Source organism: Nilaparvata lugens, chromosome 6 (assembly GCF_014356525.2).
Source record: "Nilaparvata lugens isolate BPH chromosome 6, ASM1435652v1, whole genome shotgun sequence".
NCBI lineage: Eukaryota > Metazoa > Arthropoda > Insecta > Hemiptera > Delphacidae > Nilaparvata > Nilaparvata lugens.
Window position 1 is genome coordinate 63788168 of NC_052509.1, and position 20498 is coordinate 63808665.

Genomic DNA, 20498 nt, shown 5'->3' on the forward strand with positions numbered 1-20498 from the left:
ATAGAAATTTAGAAATTGGGGTACCTTAATTTTTTTCGGAAAGCAATACTTTCCTTACCTATGGTAATAGGGCAAGGAAAGAAAAACAGTTTGAAATATTTAAAACTATACTCTTGATAGTTTCATAATATAAAATCCCTAATCGGATAATGGGATGAATACCCGAAACCGGTCGTATCATAGAAATGTATATTGTTTGAGAAAATAATTATAGTATAACAAAATTAAAGTATGTGCCTATAGGCTATCTACTTATTTTTAGAGATTCAATTCAATTCAAAAAATAATTTATTCCGCACAACATAATATTACAAAACATTGTACCATCTAACAATAAAAAAAATACTAATGAAAATTATATGTTTTGCTTCAGATGACAAAAACATAAAGCGAAATAAATATGAGCACACCTAGGCATAAGCCCTATTGGAGTGCACTTCTCTTAAAATAAAATGAATTCAAATACTAGAGTAGTAGGACCGCTACACATGAAATAAACGTTATTTATGTGAAAATTAATGATTTATAAATGTACCAGTGTTGCGGTCTTCATAATGCGTATTATAAGGTCTTCATAATCTATTATAACAATTGTAATGTTATTGAATGAATTTCCATTGATTTTCATGGAAAAAATTAAGTTAAATGAAAAATTGATTTTTTTCAAGTTTCTGTATTATGAGAAGAGGCATTTCGCCTATTCAGAGAGTGAGTCTAGTTACACACACATCGATTGCACTAAAGGTTTTTATGATATCCTCATGAATTCCATTAGACTGATTCTATTTATCTATCTACCGTGATTAGATTGAACTTAACGTGGCATGCATACTATGTATAGACTACTACATACTATGTATTTAGATACCAAATATATTTTTGATGTAGTTCAGGTACATTGATGTGCATTGTATCTGAAAACATCATATGTATGCTAAGTACCATTCAATCTGGCAGAATTTATATAAGGATGGCAAAAATCGAACGTTCAAAGAGCGATGTGTGCGTGTGTAGCTGGCTTTAATGGCTAAACAAGCCTATTTTTTATTCATGATAGGTGTTGAGGTTGGCATATCTTAGTTTATTGTTAAATACCTGTGAGCCATCGATGTATGCTGTCAGTTGGTTGATTTGGCTGAACAAGCCTATTTTTTACTCATAATACCTGTTGAGGTTGGCATATCTCAGTTTATTGTTAAATACCTGTGAGCCATCGATGTATGCTGTCAGTTGGTTGATTTGGCTTCACAAGCCTATTTTTTATTCATAATAGGTGTTGAGATTGGCATATCTTAGTTTATTGTTAAATACCTGTGAGCCATCGATGTATGCTGTTAGTTGGTTGATTTGGCTTAACAATCCTATTTTTTATTCATAATAGGTGTTGAGGTTGGCATATCTTAGTTTATTGTTGAATACCTGTGAGCCATCGATGTATGCTGTCAGTTGGTTGATTTGTTCCCGGGGCTGCATGGTGTCGAAGAATACTGATGTCAAGCCAGATCCACAGATTGCACTACTTCTGATGAAATCCATGCATCTATTCAACAAAAATATAACCATAATTATATAATAATCTATGTTTATCATATTTCACGAAATGTTCATATTTTCAAATTTATGAATATTCATTATTGATTCAAGAAGAATATTATATAGAACAATATGCACTGATTTTACAATAAGCAATAATTTATTATCTTGTTATAGGTCATTTGTACAAGATTGAAATCTATACAATTAGAGTTGAACATTGAATGCACTCAATTATTAGTCAGAAAAAAAGAATGAATTTTTTATCAATCCATTAACAGCAATGGACGATTCAAATTGTTACATTATATATGGTCAATATACTTATATTGTAATAGTATTCTACTAGAGATAATTTCTCCAAGTCATCGGGATTGGATAAAATTTTAACCATTGAAAATATATTTCAATATTGAAATACGATTCAAATTGAATAGGCTCATATCGATTCATGATATAAATGTTTGTTTGTTTGTTTTCAAAGCTTCCCAGAGACTCTAATCAGAGTATAGGAATTGTAGAAAATTTATAAAACATACAGTATTACTAAAAAGAAGAAAAAATCACACAAAGGAACCCTCTCTACACACAAACTCTTCTGTGGTATAGAATACTCCAAGCATCAAACAACTTTTTAATTCCTTCTCAAAAACATCAACATCTTCACAATTTTTCAAGTGAGTAGGAAGCTTTCTAATAAATTTAAAGGCCCATATATGTAGTTTTTTTCTCAAAAAGAGCTGTTCTGTGATACAGTGGAGCATAGTCTCCTCTATTTCTAGTATTGTATCCATGCGAATCAGCATTTCTAGTCATTGTCTGTCTTCTAACATGCATAATCACCTCATAGATATAAATAGAGGGAACGGTTAGTATGCCTAATTCTTTAAAGTGGTTTCTACAGGACTCTAAAGGCATAATACCTTTGATCGCTTTTTTTTGGAGCTTGAACACCCTCTCCAAATTCTGGCACGACCCACCCCACACAATAATGGCATAGCGGATGTGTGACACTATAATAATAATAATAATAATATCGAGTGACCTGGCTGGCTCAGGTCTGGTGTCAGAGTTTTCAGGTCGCAACTGATCAATTTCAGGGCCTCTGACATGACCTAACGACTGCTTTTTAGGCAGCCGGGACCGACGGCTTAACGTGTCCATCCGTAACACGATGAGTCAGTGGTAGACTGCCATTGTGAGTTTGGTATCATTCAATCTTCTTATTTGTCGGAGTGCAAAGACTCCAGATGCAATCCTCCCACAGTATAGAAATCCCAAGAGAGATGCTGATCCAGAGCAACCCCTAAGAATTTCACGAAATGAGGCTGGTTAACATTCTTTTCATTTATCTGTACATTAATTGATCTATCCTGGAATTATTTCTATGTTTAAATAGGAAAAAATTGGATTTTGATTCATTTATTCCTAATTTGAGTTGAGAGAGGTACTGGGCTATGGCATTAATGTTCAAGAAAGATTCTATTTCTAACACACTTGCATCCTGAGAGCTGCAAATGTATGATGTGTCATCGGCATACATTAAAACTCTAAACAATAATTTGTCTTGTAAAGTATTTCACTAGGGATGATTTCTTCAAGTCATCGGGATTGAATAAGATTTCAACCATTGATTATGTATTCCCACTTCTTCAATAATTCATTGAAACTCAATTATTCGAAATAATGAAGATTCAATCTCACCTCCTATTATGAATCCTGGGATCATTGTCAGGCACTTCCATGGGAAAACAGGGAGCCGAGTAGGCACATGTCTTCTTGCAGTCTAATCCCTCCCAGCTCTCAAGACTGGTGGACGGTATGGCATGATCTAGATCATGGTCCAAGAATTGTCCCCACTGCATCACCATGTGCGTGATTTCGGTGTCAGGCGTGATGCTGTCTGTGCTTATGATCTCGGTCGACACTAGTCTAGCGCTCGGTTTCTCGAAGCCAAAGTATTTCACGCCCTTTGTCCAACCTGTAAGAAATTATGAATAATTGTTCATCACAGTAGGATGAAAGTTGAGAAGCACTCTTTTTGCTGTCAAATCTACAGTAACTATATTACCCAATATAGGTAATAATGTAATAATAATATGTGTAATATAGTTGAGCTGCGTCTAAATGGAATTCACTGGAAATTCTAAAATCCAGATGTTTGAAGAATGTTAAAATGTTTGGGCTACACGAATGTTGTGTGTTCACAATACATATTTGATATGATTTGAAATTACATTTTAGATTTAAATTAAAAATTTCATTTGAGATTTGAATTACAAATTACAATGCAAATTGCATATGAATTACACAGTTCATGAAAACATGAGTAATTCACCAGTTTAATATTGTATTACATCCATGAAACAACGATGCTTTTACATTCATACTAAATGAACTAAAGCTGCGTTTACACCAAAGTTAATAACAACATGTTAATAACTTAATCCTTAGACTAAAGATTCAATTAGATTGAACATATCTTATCATACACATGATGGGAATGTGTTTGTCAAGTTCCGTTCAATCCAATAGAATCTATAAAGATTAATTTATTAACATTTTGTTATTAACTTTGGTGTGAACCCAGCTTAACAGTCTTCGCATCATTCGTATATTTAAGCTGTTTACACCAAAGCTATCAACAAAATGTTAATAAATTAATCCTTACAGATTATATTAGATTGAACGGAACTTGACAAACACATATGTTCATCATGTGTATTATAAATAATGTTCAATCTAATGAAATTTACAAGGATTAAGTTATTAACATTTTGTTAATAACTTTGGTGTAAACGCAGCTTTACTGTAGTCAAATCAACTTTATTATCTACTTGCAAGGCCCTATTGCATATTAAAATGCAAACTAACAATATTATCAGTCAGCTGATTATAATAGGGAATCACTGAACTATTAACTTGCAAAGTTAGTAGACAGAAGGTTGGTCACTCATCTATAGTATTTTAGTTAAAATGCAATTGGAGTGGGGGAACTGCAGCCGTGACGTAGGCAAACGTGACGTAGTACAGAGTAGGCAAAATATCGCATTCTTGAAAATCATATGGTGACGTATAGTCAAATTATATAACACAAACATTTTCTGACATGCAAGATTTCTGTTTCTGCTTTACAATAATTATCAAAACATTTGAATAATACAAGTATTTTGCCATATAAAATCAAAAACCCCACCTCCTAACCTTCCCTTTTAAACCCTTAAGGTTTCTTCATCTTCTAGGTCGTGTTTATATTTTGTAGTTTGGCTATACATCAGTTTGTGAATTTTGGGGATGAGATATTTTGATTCTCGTAGAACATGTGCTCGATACCAGCATGTGTTCAGTGCATTTATATGAAAGAAATTCTTCGGATTTATTGGGATCGGTTTATCGGTTTATTGCAATGCATTGGTTTATAAAGATTTTTTATGGGTTAATCTGAAATTATAATAGTATAACGTTGTCTACTAACGCTTTTCCAGCTTATTAACTTTTTCGTGTCACGTTTTTAGATTCTTGAAAAACTTTCAACTTAACTTTATTCATACAAGTTGAATGAACTTGAAATATTCAACAACATCATTAGAATCAGTGATTCAATCGCTATAAGTATGGAGAATTTTTAAGTTCTAGGTCAATCTTGAGGGGATTAAACGACGATGTATTTGAAGATACAGTGAATAAACTGTATGCTCAGTGTGGTTACTCTATCACATTTTTACTACACGTGACGTCACGCTGGCGTTCCCCCCACCACTTTGAATCTTACACCTGTGAGTGATCAACCTTCTGTCTACTAACGTTGATTAGCTTGTACCACAGAATTGGAGTTCCACTGTACCGATGACTGATTCTGATACCGTTATTTGTGAATGCATCAAAAGCCAAATCAAAATTTCAATTCACAATAATTTGAACAATTGTCCTGATAAAAACCATAGGTTTATCGGCAGATTCTCATTCACAGAAATTCTCCTTAAGCCGTCTCCACACTGAACAAATGTTCGACATAAATGTTCAGCAAACATGTTTGTTGAGGAGCTCAGGGACAAACATTTTTAAAAGTTTGAACAATCATTGTTTGTCAAACAAAAATTTACTGTTTTTACAAACATTTTCGGTGTTGACAGCTGTAAAAAAGCTGTAAAACATAAAACCTGTTCTTCCCACTTACAAATAGGCTATTTTGTTTGGAGACGTGTCCACACTGGCCACGGACAAAGATTGTTTGTCAAACATAATAAAATTTTTCCAAACTGTTTCAACAAACATTTGTTCAGTGTGGATACGGCTTTACAGTAATTTAATAAACTTGGACGAAAATCTTCTTTGTAACTTACCGACAGGAGTGCTAAACCCGTTCTCGTAGATAGGCTTGAGTATTCGGCGGAAGCCGGTGAGCGAAGCGCCCCACATGGGATGCTGTAGGTTGTTGCAAGTGCCTTCAATGGTGCGATACTTGGAGTGGAAACACATGTCAGAGCAGTTCACCGATTTCTGATGCGTCATGCAGCCTGACATGTTGGCCAGCGTCTGTACCACGCTCGGAGATAGCAGGTCCTTGTATTCGAAATCTGCAAAGGGAACCAGTATGTATGAATAATATATTAGTAGCCCTACTTGTTATTGAAAAAAGGTAACAACACAATATTTTGTGAGAATTTGTGTGTATTTTTGGCTTCAAAATTCATAAAATAACTTAATTAATACGATGTGCAGTGATAATTATAGTTAAGTGTAATATTTAACTATAATTTGGTGTTTTAATTTTTCTAAATTTAAAAATTGGATCCCATATTAATTTTTGGACGAAAGTTGAGCTTGAACTTCTTACAGAAGAAACATAACCTATTTTTTGGACATGTAATCAAAATTTGGGAATGGAATAGTTTTGGGCCAAGCCTGTTGTTCCTTCCCAATCATATTTATATGATTTGTTATTGTATCCACGTATAAATAAATAAATAAATATTTCACCATTCAGCGCCCACTCGTTTTGCTTTGAAGCAGCATCATGTTTAACAAGCTATAACTCATCACACATCCATTCTACTGTATAATGGATAACCTAATATAATTGTTTCATGTTTATTAATATAAGTATTTGTTCATGAAGAAAACTAACAACAATATTTCAACCCTTTAGCGCCCACTTGTTGCTTTAAAGCAACATTCATGTTTAACAAAATATAACTCATCACACATCCATTTACAACTTAATTCCTCCACTGTTTTCCATAAGAGCAAAAGTTAAATCTCAAGGCAAAACTAAGATGCGTTGACACCAAATCTGTCAGCAAAATGTTGTCCACAAATATTTATATAAAAGAATGTTATCAATCTTTTGTAGGAAACAATTTGCTGTCCTCAAATCCAGAGCAAAAAAGTTGACATTTTTTTGTGCTCAGAGAGCGTAGTCGGCATGTACTTGTAGAGGGGACACGTTTTGTTGGTAACTTTTCCAGTGTACCACACTGAGTGAGAAACAGTAGTTTTGTTGAATAGAAGGATTTTCACAAGTTGATGGAACAATGTTGCTGTACTTTTCAAGAAATTGGCGACAAATTGCTGCATCATTGAAAACTTAGTTGATACCTCTGGTGTAAGCGTGGCGGAGTTGTCATATTGCCAGATTGAATTATATATGAATTAAATTAGATTATATCAGATTAAATTATATACTAGATTGAATTATATTATATTGCATATTGTCACATTAAACCATTTGTCTATAGCCTACACCAGAGTTGTCAACAAATTGCGGCAACTTGTTGCTAATTTCTTTAAAAGCACAGCAACATTGTTTTATCAACTATATTTTGTGAACGACATTTCGCTGACAGCTTTGGTGGTAACGCTGCTCAAGGCTATTTGATTGATTGAGTACTTTATTTATGTAGATTACAATATATACTGGCTTATACACTTATATACAATAGCTTATAATACAGCAAAATTATAGATGAATTCACATAATATAAACTAAGAAAATAATTATTGAGCTGTATATGATATGAAAAAACTCAATTTGTAATAACTATAGATAATATTGTTATGCATCTACATAAATTGGCGGAGCTTTGGACATATCAATGTCCATTCTTCGGAAAGAATATACGGAGTATCCTTCCCACTAACTCTCTACCAAATTTGATGAGACAGGTGAAAGAGATCACGCTATATTATAGAACATTATATTTATTACATTATAGGCTACATTCCAAAATCACAATACCAAGTTAATGATTAGGAGAGAATCAATAGGATAGACCCAAAACTATATTTTTCTCCCTAATCACTCACCAATAAAATAAATACTCCCCTTGGAAGGGTGACCGCTTGAACTAACTCCTCTGAATAAGATTCATGAGTTGTAGAATCGCTTCCCGGTAGTTCAGAAACCACCTAAATCTGTAGGCCCACTCATCTCTCATTACCCACGCACAAGTCTAAAGCTCATGTGGGCATCACCCCCAGCAAAAAATAATAGTTCACCACTATGAAAAATACCCCCAACACGAGATAATGCATCCCATGCTTTATTCTCAAAATAATAATAATAATAATAATAAAAATAATAATGGAGAAAAGGTCACAAATGTTTCTGTCGTCATCTCCATGGTTGGAGTTGTAACTAGAAAAGTGTCAGCAAATCTTTATTGTCAGATGGGAATATCGAAAAGTGCAAAATATGCCATGGAAAAAGCAGTTATCTCAGCACAGCATCCATTGTGAGATCATTCTTAAGCATTTCAGTTTAGTAATGCACCAAACACTCACTTGCAATCAGAAGCGCCATTCAGGGGGGGGGCTAGGCCCCCCCAAGGATCAGATAAATATTGAAAATACGGGTCTATCTACACGAATCCTTAGAATCTCATTCTGATTTAACACTTTTCAAACAGTAGTAGTATAATTCCTTCTACAGTATCAACAATGTAGCAAAATTGCCTTGAAAGTATGTATACGGGTACGGAGTAATAAAGAATATATTTTTCTCTGTGGTATAGTTGAAGCTTGAATATAGAATGGGTACAATATTATTGATCAGGGCACAATAAGTGAGTTATTGCAAAATTTTCAACGTGAGAATTAACAAGTTCCAAGATGTCACAGTGAAAGCAAAAGAAAGGGTACAATCAGACAATCAAAAATGTATGTACAGAGTTGGTGAGGATTATGGGAACAGCTCAATGTTTCTTCAGCTTTTTAACTGAAAGTTATTCTCCAATTAGAATATGATCCCAATGAAACTGTTGAAATTGTCATTGTAAAAGAAAAATGTATCTTTTTCCATTATTTTAAGAAATCTGTTTCAGTGTAGTCCTACTTGAGGGCCTCTCTGTAGACCTATATTTCTAATAAATATTTCATGATTTAATAACTAATAATGTATATGTTTGTATTGATATTTCAACCACATTTGTATAAAAGTGGAAAAAATGAAGCATATAATAACATCTTCGAATGTAATATTTATGGGGTATTCCTTCCCCCACCCCTCATAACTCTTGGTTTTTGCCCCTCCTAGCAGTTTGGTGAAATGGCGCCACTGCTTGCAATGCAATAAACACTAACTTGTCATGTGATGAATGAAATAAAAATGATAATGAATGAATGAATGAGTAATTAACTGACCTTCAGTCAAGTTGACCTTGAGTCCAGCGATAACGTGCTTCTTGATGTTGACCAGAGTCCTCTCGAAGACATCGGCAGCCCTCGCCAGGTTGCGACTAGTGGCGTCCGGGAACCTGAGGATGCGCATGAGTGAGTAGGGGGTGGGGGGACCCGAGTTGCTCGAGAACAGTGATTGAATGGTTGCGTTGACGGCACGGTCCACTTCACTGCTCGCCTCCCGAAATGCCAACGTGGCAAAACGGTCGCCGGGCGCGCCTTCTTTGTTTACGTCTGCAAAAAAATGAAAGAGCAGAATTTTAGTTTATTAACAGAGTAGAAGGATTATCCATCTATATATTGTAACGTTTTGAAATTCGGATGGATAAATAAAAATTCCTACTTGAAGAAATTTATAGGTCTAAGTGGAATAATAGGCTAATATCGCCAAAGATGATAACGTTTAAAGATTAGATAATATCAGGCATCATGGCTAAATTTATAACGGCCGAATAGAAATGAAAATAATTTTGCTACCTGTATAATATTATATAAAATATTGAAAATTTGAGGTTAGGCGTAAAATATCTATTCATCGGGCGACCTAATGATCGACTGAGTCGCATAACGTAGAATCTAGCCAAACACCTTGGCAGAAACTTATTGTAACGAAATAGTATGCAACTTGAGGAACCAAAAAATCCACATGGCTAATTGTTGTAATATGAGAATCAACCTATAATCTTTAAAAAATTACTTTGCATGTAAAAACGTATTAAAAAACCCAGACAAAAATAATTAATGTATTAAGGAAGTAGGAGGTTCCTAGGCGCATGTATACTATAATAATTTGCATGCACCAATCAAATGGTAGCAATTGATAGGCGGTAATAGTGAGCCGATTCAAATATATTTGTATATATTTCTATAAATGTTAAGAATTTATGAATTATTGTTGTACAGTTTATGTTTTGGATACGGCCCGAAGGCAGATAAATTATCAAAGATGTAACATAAGTAATAATTTAATAGATTGGCACGAACTATTTGAGCCTTGAATGGCGGAGGAACAGATTATTTAAATTTTATGTAAATTTGGAAATCGGAAATGAAAATTGTGAATTAGAAAGGAGAACTTCCCCACTTGCCTGCCAACCACTACCATGAGATGTCACCAAAAATTGTAGAGCGCAATATCTTACAGTACCTTTTAATAACTTAAAGTTAAATCGAATTACTAATTTTCTCATAAGACTTTGTGATGCTATTGTAAAGCAAAAGTCATTTGAATATTTTTAATCCCTTGGAAGAGACGACTTCGGCCACAAATAATCCAGGACCACCAGGAGTTTGGATCGCCATCAGCAGTTCATCGAGAATCCGGCACGTGAGTCAATAATATTTGAAATAGTGATAGGGTGCCCTCAGTGCTTCGAAATGAAATAAGAAATCAAAGCTAGCTCGTCGAAAGGGTTTTAAAAATTAAGAAATTTGTAAAAATACTTGCGCAAGTTTAAAGATTGTATAAGAGGTATTTTATTGGATAGTAACGAGTCAATTCATATATCAAAAGATACACCAATCAAAAGAATACTAAGTTCTAAGCTGATAATACAAATGTTCATATGATCATTAATTTTTGTAATATAATTTGCGATAATATAATGTAGCTCTGATTCATTAGATAAATTGATCTATCTATTTCCGTCAGGTGCCGAATCTTGCACCCTGAGATATATAATATATATTTATTGGAAACCTATAGAAATTAGTATATATTTTGATTATTGATTCGTCAATTTATCATGCTCTGATTTGAGAAGTTTATATTTTGAAATAGAATTATCCAAATCGACAAGCATCGGCAAGTTGATGTCCAAGCTACATGCAGATAAGTGCATATGATCATGAAGTGAAAGCACATGGTAGAGTTTCGTGCTATAGAACTCAAAAAATAGTATTAACCTGTGATATTTTATTGATTTCGTTTCTTGTTTTAATATATATTTGTTTTTGTCGCTCTATATATTTTTGCTTTGGTTTATTTTGAGATATTTGTTAATATATGTATCAAATTTTTTATGGTGTACTATTCATTTATTCCTCAATACTATAGGATATAAGTTTTATATATATATTTTTTATAAATTATCAGTATTATTGTGAAAGCTCATGTCTGGGCCTATGAATATTTTATTGAGATTATATCCTAGTAAAACCACGACCAGATTTTATAATTATTAAAATAATTCTCATGCTCTACCTTGACGCCAAGCAAGAGGCTAAGCGTACTCCACCAAAAGTAACGTGACAATATATATATATATATATATATATATATATATATATATAATATATATATATATATATATATATAAGCGAAATGGCACTCACTCGCAGAACTAAAAATCTACCAGACCAAAAACGTTCAAATTTGGTAGGTATGTTCAGTTGGCCCTTTGGATGCGCACTAAGAACGAATTTGGAAAAATTTCCAAAGATACGCCCAAATCTGCGTTTTTCCAGCGGTTTTTTAGCGTTTTCTAAGCTTTATCAAGAACAAATTATCAGAAAATGTTCAAATTTAGTACAGAAGCTCAGCTAGGGTGTAATAATGTTGTGTCAGAAGGAATTTGCAATAACGTCAAAGATACGCCCAAAATTAGCGTTTTCCAGCATTTTTTTCTCAGATTTATCAAGAACAAATGAACAGAAATTGTTCAAATTTAGTACAGAAGCTCAGCTAGGGTGTAATAATGTTGTGTTAGAAGGAATTTGCAATAACGTCAAAGATACGCCCAAAATTAGCGTTTTCCAGCATTTTTTTTCTTTTTCTCAGATTTATCGAGAACAAATGAACAGAAATTGTTCAAATTTAGTACAGAAGCTCAGCTAGGGTGTAATAATGTTGTGTTAGAAGGAATTAATTTGCAATAACGCCAAAGATACGCCCAAAATGAGCGTTTTTTTTGCGTTTACTCAGTTCTTTCATCAAGTAATAGACTGAAAATGTTCAAATTTGGTAAAGAGGTTTAGCTAGGGTCTAAAAATTTAGTGATGATTTCATATTTCATCAAAGATACGCCCAAAATCTGCGTTTTTCGAAAGTTTTCTCCGATTTTCTGCGTTTTCTCAGTACTTTGACTTTCTGATGGAATGAAGCATGCTGCTCAAATGAAAAATGAAGGCGAGCGAAGCGAGCCCGCTGATCTCATTTTTGGACGACGATCCAGTCGGGGGTCCAGGGGGCGCAGCTCCCTGGCTAGACGGATATGGCGAGCGAAGCGAGCCTGAAGGCTAGTCTTCTATATTCTCTATCTCTATCTTCTCTGTGGTTTATTCGGAATTTGAAGAACAAGTTGGAATGTATTAAGGTGCGTATAGAGCTTACAGAAATAGGGTGTGATCACATTCGATGTGTATAATGTGAAAGTGCACGCTTGGTTATGCATGACCAAGCGTGGAGATGAGAAACAAAATCTGGAAAGAGCAATAGGAACAACACTCACTAAAAGGGTGCACTTGCTAATTGCGTTTAGTATGAGCAGCTATATACATGCAACTCACAAGACGTGTTCCAATGACACTTTCCAGATTTTGTTTTTCAGCTGTTACATGATTCGACTTGCACTTGCGTGTTGTTGATCTTGATCTCTGCATAAAATAAGGAAATATTTCATAAAGTAAGTAAATATGAAGTAAGGATTATTTCGATTATCTCTGATCTCTGCTAGCATCTCACCTTCGACTGATAGCGTTCCATCGGCGAAGACTTCTCCCAGAGTGTTAGTAGCGATACAGCTGTACAGACCAGAATCTTGTAGAGAGATGTTGTACAATCTCAAACTACCGAGTGGTGAAATTCTGCGAACCGAAAAAAAACTATTAACAACTTGGATTCAAAAATACTATTGAAGATCACATACAAAAACTATTACTTTAAAACTTGTGTTATTTGTTAAAAAAGTTATTTGGAGCAAAACTATCGGTTGCGGAGGTGGTGATGGGGATGATGATGATGATGATGATGATGATGATGATGATGATGAAAAGATGAAAAGATGAAGAAGAAGAAGAAGAAGAAGAAGAAAAAGAAGAACAAGAGTAAGCAGGTGGAGGAGAATGTAAAAAGGAAGGAGAACGAGGAAAAGGATGCAAAAGAGGAGGAGGAGGAGGAGGAGGAGGAGGAGGAAGAGGATGAGGAGGCGAAGAAGGAGAAGAACAGGATCAATAGGAATAATGACAAGGACAAGAAGTGCAAGAACAAGAAAGAAAGAACTATAAAAATAATAAATAAATATAAATAAATGAGGAAGAAATGAGGAAGTATCATGAAAGTGTGTCAAACTCTATTCCCATCCTTTCAAGCACACATTCGAACACTGTCGACTTGGAAGCTCATACAGCAAATATTACGGAAGTTATAAAAACAGCACTAGCTGATAACACTTCCTTAGCCCCACCCCAACGACGCTCACTACTTCCCACTGAAATTCAAGTGGCTATCAGAGAGCGCCGCAGCACTCGCAAACGTTGGCAGATAACACGAGCTCCTGCTGACAAATATGCATTTAATAGAGCATCGAACAAATGCTCTCAACTACTTAAACTACATCGCCTCCAATCCTGGGAAGAGTATCTCACCTCTTTGCCACCCAACTCAGCCTGGCAAGCTACCCGTAAACTTCTCAGGAAAAAACCTCCAAACTCTCCACTTGAGGGCCCAAATGGACTAATCTTCTCAGACCAAGAGAAAGTGGATGAGTTTGCCTCCCATCTAGAACTCCACTTCTCAAATCCACCCGTCCCTCATAGTCAAGAGCTCGGCACCCACTTTAGAAAAATAGTTGACAGTGTTTTAGTAACAGTGCAAGACCCCACCCCAAATAATCTCTCACCTTTTACAATGGGAGATATAACAAATGCACTTGAAAATACAAATCCAAAAAAGGCCCCAGGTCTTGATGGTATTTCTGGGAAGGCCATCTTAAATGCGCCTCCAGAGCTAGCCCAACACCTGCTTGTAATTTTCAATTCCATTCTGAACACCCAACACTTCCCCTCAGAATGGAAAAAGAGCAAACTATTCCTGCTCCTAAAGCCAGGAAAACGCTCCACCCTACCATCAGCTACAGGCAATCTCCATACCCTGTTTTTTCTCAAAGCTTTTTGAGAAAATGTTTCTGGAGAAACATATAAAAGATACATTAGATAGTGTGATAAGGCCAGAGCAGTTTGGATTTCGTGCAGGTTGTTCAACAACACTGCAACTAATGAAATTCTGCTCTCAGTTATCAGATTCTTCAACAAGAAAGAGCACGTGGCTGCAGTCTTTATAGACTTCAAAGCAGCCTTCGACACTGTGTGGCTGGATGGACTACTCTATAAACTTTCATCTGTCTTTCCACCTTCAACAATAAGACTCTTCAAGTCATACCTTACTAATAGGTATTTCGAAGTTCACAACCAAACCCCATCTTCAGTAAACTCTTCAGCTCTCACCCCAGCAACAGAAGGTGTCCTCTAAGGATCTGTGCTTGAACCTATCCTCTACTCCTTCTTCATCAATGACATGCCATCTCTACCTTCAGTTCAAACAAGTCTATTTGCTGATGACACCACATTCCACTCGAGCAGCATGAATCTGAATAGGGCGGCCAGGAATGTTCAAGAGCAATTAAACCTGCTTACATCCTGGTGTTCATCCTGGAAGGTAGAGATTAATCCAACTAAATGTGTGGCTGTCGCCTTTTCCCGAAAACTTAAACTTCCTCCCACTCTCAAAATCCATGGCCACGCCCTGCCATGGTCCCATACCGTCAAGTACCTAGGTGTAACTCTGGATAGAACACTCACTTTCAAACAACACATTAAAGTGAAAATTCAACACTGTCATGTGCTGTTTGTACAACTATTCCCCCTACTTGTCACCCCTTCACTCCCCCTGAAATTTCGGCTGCTCATATTCACAGCCATCATCAGGGCATACCTGACCTATGCCGCCCCAGTCTGGTTCCCATATCTATCGAAGACCAATAGAAAACGTCTATTTGGCCTTCAAAACAGACTCATAAGAACCATCTGCAACTTTCACTACACAGTGAATAATAGGTTACTCTATGAATATGCCAGTACCCCTCAATTACTCAACTTCATTCAGCTCACATCTCGAAAGCTTCATGATACAGCTTCTATCTCGTGGCGTACATCAATAAGGCAGATGTACGAAATACCACGACCACCTCAAACCCACAAGCCACTCCCATTTCAACAATGGTGGCCTGATTGACAGTTAGCAGTTGGGCTGTAAAGGTGCCAGCAGCTGATTGTCAGTCAGCCACTGTTCACAGTATTCCATTCCCTAGGAGAGAACCCTTCTCCATTACCACTTCTCCCAAAAAAGTAGACTTGGCAGAAAAAAAAAAATCATACATATATATATATATATACCTATATATACATATTTTATACATATTTTAACTTTGAAAATTAAATGAAAATTAAACTAGAATTAGAATACCAGATATAAATTAATATTAGGAAAAGAAAAAAAAAATTAGAGAATAATAAATAAATAAAGATAAAATTGCCAAGTTCTACTAAAGGTCTTATATCAGGTACCCCCAACTTCAGCACTGTTATTACTTTGAGCAGTCATAGAGCTCCATAGCTCAAGACACTGCCGAGTTAAGGTGCAATGACTCACCCTAACATGTTCCACCAGTAGCGTTAGCGTTAGTTAGCGTTAAATAAATGAATAATTTATTGCCAAAAACATAAAAATGTCATAACAACGTCATCAGCTTACAGTAATATCACATTTTATTTTAATCTATTTTATTTTCAAATTCAATTGCCAAGCACTCTCAAGTCAAAAAACAAACATTTTCAAAAATAACTTTCAAAATTGAATTTCGAAAAACTCATCAACCTTATAAAAACATTTTCCAACGAGCAAATTCTTTAACACCCGTTTAAAACTCTCAATGTCAATTACTCTTATCTCATTAGGGAGAGCATTAAAAAGTTTTATAGACATGTATTGCCAATTCTTTTGCGATCCTGCATACTGACAATAATTTATTGACTCTAATATTATTTCTATGCCTAGTTCCATAACTATGTACATTACTGTTCAACACATATTCACTAATAGTTTTTTCCATTGATGTTAGGCATGCCAGTATATACAATGATGGCACTGTCAACAGTCCCACTTACAAATAAATCTCTGCATGGAGAGAGATGGGCCTTCTTACATATTATTCTCAAGGCCTTTTTTGATGCTTGAACAAGACATGAGAGAATGAGGAATTTCCCCATGGTTGAATACCATAAATTAGATGGCTATGAATATGCGCAAATTACACATTCATTAATACTGAGGCTGAGGTATCTACAATTTGGCTCAGTCTCCGAAGAAGATAGATGCCATTGTTAATTCTTTTTGAACTAAGTCTAACATCTTCATTCCGTGTTAAATTTGTGTCAAGCATCATTCCTAGAAATTTCATAGATGTTATTTCTGTTGTACTCCTATCAAAGCTAAATTTCATGTCAATTGTTTTGTCAACGTTCAAGCTGGAATTATTGGCCGCACACCAATCATCTATCATTGAGGTATTTTCAGTGAGCATTACCTGTAAAATTTCCTTGCTCTTAAAATACCTTGCTCTTATAAATAGAACAAATCACAAAAATCACTGTTGAAAATAAATATAATATTGGAACTGACTTGTGAGTCTTATCCGGAACCAGCTTGACGCCATCCCTTTGCCAGGTGATAACAGGCACGGGGTCACCGTCTGCCTTGCAGGGCAGCTCAATGCTGGTGCCTAAAGGCGCCGAGATGGGGTAGGGTCGGAGCAGGATGCGCGGCGGTCGACTGCCGAAGCCCTTCACGCGCAGATCCGCATTCGCCTCGGCCGAGCCCACCTGGTTCTGCGCCAGGCAGGTGTACAGGCCGGAGTCTGACTCTTTCAGGTCGCGGATTTCCAGAGTGGATCCTGTTGAGAAGATAAACAACAATATTTAGTTACAAGGGTGGCATTGGAAATGCAAAACGACTGTTTGATTGATTGTTGACCAAACACATCCTTAAAGTTTCCAGACAATTGATTGGTATTATTTTTATTCTATCATTGATATTATGACCGGTCTGACGTTTTAGCCTGTATGGTTTATGTTTTTTTTCTCATTCTCTCTTCTGAGAATTTCTGGAATCAGAAATTGATTCTATCCACTGCGGTCTTCAATTTAATATTGTTTTGTTATATTGATTCTATTAATCAATCAATGTATTAAATATACTTATTCCTACATTGGAATAATACATCAGCACAATGTATTGTCTATTTTATAATCAAAATATTTATAATACATCTACATTATAAGTGTATTCTCTATTATTTACTCCAAACTTCTATGAGATTATGTAATAGCGTGGAACCCCTCCCCCCCCCCAACACACAGATGGATACCGTAGGGGGGTTCCAAAATATGTTGTATATTGTTTTTCATATTCGTGTATTATGTTTTTTGGAAAATAAATTGAATTGAATTGAATTGATTAGTTTATTGGTTGTTCGCGGATTTCGAAAGTTGAGCCTGCCTGTGATGTCAAAACCTGGGGATTGTAATGTTATAATTAATTTCTTTTAAATGTAAATGACACGAATGTAATAACATTGGTAGATAAAATAATAAGGTAGTCCTTGTGCTATTATTCTCCAAATTTATAAGTGACAAAGTCCAAGATAAGGTTAGAATTTCACGTGTACAATTTTTATAAAATCTTAGTTTAAAATAAACATTTAAACTATGAAATTTGAATTTAGATGGTTTAAATTAATAAATTGATCAGAAATATTCCACTCAATTATGTACCGTTCTTATTGGAAAAAATAATGATATTTTTGGGTGAAAAGTGAAAAAACTGTGTCGAAATCAAATCTTGGGACAAAACTACTGACAATATTTTTCTCGTAAGGTAGAAGCAGATTTTGTCTATTTTTTACAAGGGTAACAGGTCGATGGTTTTAGAGGGTTGGAGGTGGTCACCACTGCCTTACCGAATAAAATTATAGATCATTGATTATTGACCTACAATAACTTTCTATAATAACTTTTTTGTATAGATTGCATACATATTAATATAGTCGAACTATTTCATAACTCAGAACTCACTGAATGATGACTACGGGCATTAAAAATGGTCGGTCCTATAGTGAGGTCCACGTTATAATGGCAGTGGAGAAAGATAGGAGAACAACGTTGCCGATCCTCAGTCTTTTCAATGTCTTCTACAGACAGTAGCTGGTACAGGTTCATTGATTAATATTGACTGTCCATTCTCGTTTTAAATATCAATTATATCTTATTAAGCAAGAAATCACATTTTTCAATAATTTTATAATACATTTTCATAATTAAAATGGAATATTAAGTTAATTAATTGTTAATTCTACATTGTTAAAAGACGATCTAGCAAAAGAGCAAAGCAAGAAGGAGATAGCTCTATCCGCTTTATTGAATGATAGACAAGGATAGCAATACCATTGCTGATCAAACACTGCCATTATATTGTGGACCTTACTATAGTCATTTTTCATTGCCTCAAAAATGATGAGTACCATCATAGAGTTATAGAATATGTTTGTTATAGAAAATAAAATTAGTCAAGAATAGAGAAATAAAGATTATAAGACTTGAGAGAATATAATATATCAGAAGTTCACCTCCTTCAAGAATGGAGAATCGTGTCGCTGGAGTTACAGTGTTGCCATCCTTGAACCACGTGATGACAGGCGCTGGAGAACCTTCCGCTACACAACGCAGTCTTGCCAAACTTCCACTTTTCGTTGTCAGATTTTCTGGCGTTGTCACGAACGTCGGAAGTACTGTGAGATAATACATTACAATATGATTGTATTAGTCATGTCATAGAATCTTGTTATGAATCCAAAAAGTATTTATCGTCGTTCATTACATATAACATGATTCTTTCTTTATTCAAGTCATGAGAGCAGCCTACTACTCTTCATGTTCATCAATGATCCAATATGAATTCCACCAAAATAAGATATAAATGGGGTAGATATAAAGATGATAGTTTTATACATGAATAGAAAATTATGTATAAGTTTCTCATGTTTGAATTCCTTACTGTAAATTCATATTACTACTCAATTTTATGAACCTATAATATAAGTATGGATCAGCATAGAATGCTCTACTATTCACAGTATGATGCAACATAAGCCTGTGGTACTTCTCTGTAAGTTGTGTAATTCTCAATGATTAAATAAATAAATTAACACTATTTTCTAGTGCTAAAGACCAATGAACATTTCCACTAGAAATAAACTCTAGGATGCCTAATCCTTGCATTGAATACTTTGTTATATCTGGAATAATTTTCCTATTAAATCACTTTTCTTATATTGATTGAAGTATTTTTTTCAAAAAGAGTCAAGAAATTAAAGGCTTAGAAAGTTTTGTTGGCCAAAATTTTTGTGAGTACACAGTGATGCTATCATGCTATTGTCATATTCATAGAGCAAGCATCAATGAAGAACGAAATAGATGTTTGTGAAAAAATACGAAATACTCAAATATAGATTATTATTTATTAATAAAAACAATATTTATTATCAATAAACAGTATTTATTAATAAAAACAATGTTGAAATAACAAAGGGTACAAGTTTTTATTAATTTGTACAAGAGTAGCCCATATGAGTGGAGAGTTTAAGTTTTTATTATTATTTATTCTCACCTTTTGGAAATAAGACGATTTCGGATCCTTTGGAATTGCATGTGAAAGGTATAAATAGTATTATTATTATTTTTAAATAGAATATCCCAACTATTATGTGGGTTGGTGAATTTATATCATGAAACACACTTCTTATAGATAAACGTTCTTCGAATTATATAACCATATTATTTCTCTCATATCAGTATAGAATCATTCGATGGAAACAAATAAGCAATTCATTTAAAAAAATTTTCATATCTCACTAGCAATTTCGAAAGATATCATCATAGAGAAAAAATAGCATTAGTAGATATCCCATGGTATATGGCGTTTAGGCCGCAGTTTTTACTGTTATCTCAAGCCGATAGTCTACGTAGTTCTTTCTTGTAAAGCTGTGTGACGCTGGTAGTCTCTCATATTGTGCCGTTCATACATTCTCACCCCAACAAAACAGTACTAATCGACAGTAATCGGCTTGAGATAACAGTAAAAGTTGCGACATAGAAGCCCTATACCATGGGATATCTACTTACGCTATTGTTTCTCTATGGCTATATAATGATAGTCAATATTTCACTGAGAAAACTAA

General features: G+C 34.7%; 1 protein-coding gene across 1 annotated transcript in view; it reads right to left on the minus strand.

Moving 5' to 3' along the window:
- Nucleotides 1-20498, minus strand: part of LOC111050982 (peroxidasin homolog) — a 592805-nt gene that overhangs the window by 69436 nt on the left and 502871 nt on the right. Inside the window, 6 exon segments of the mRNA XM_039431658.1 lie at nucleotides 5877-6110; nucleotides 9175-9444; nucleotides 12893-13014; nucleotides 16886-17156; nucleotides 18888-19049; nucleotides 19928-19954. Of these exon segments, the coding sequence (XP_039287592.1) occupies nucleotides 5877-6110; nucleotides 9175-9444; nucleotides 12893-13014; nucleotides 16886-17156; nucleotides 18888-19049; nucleotides 19928-19954 (1086 nt within the window).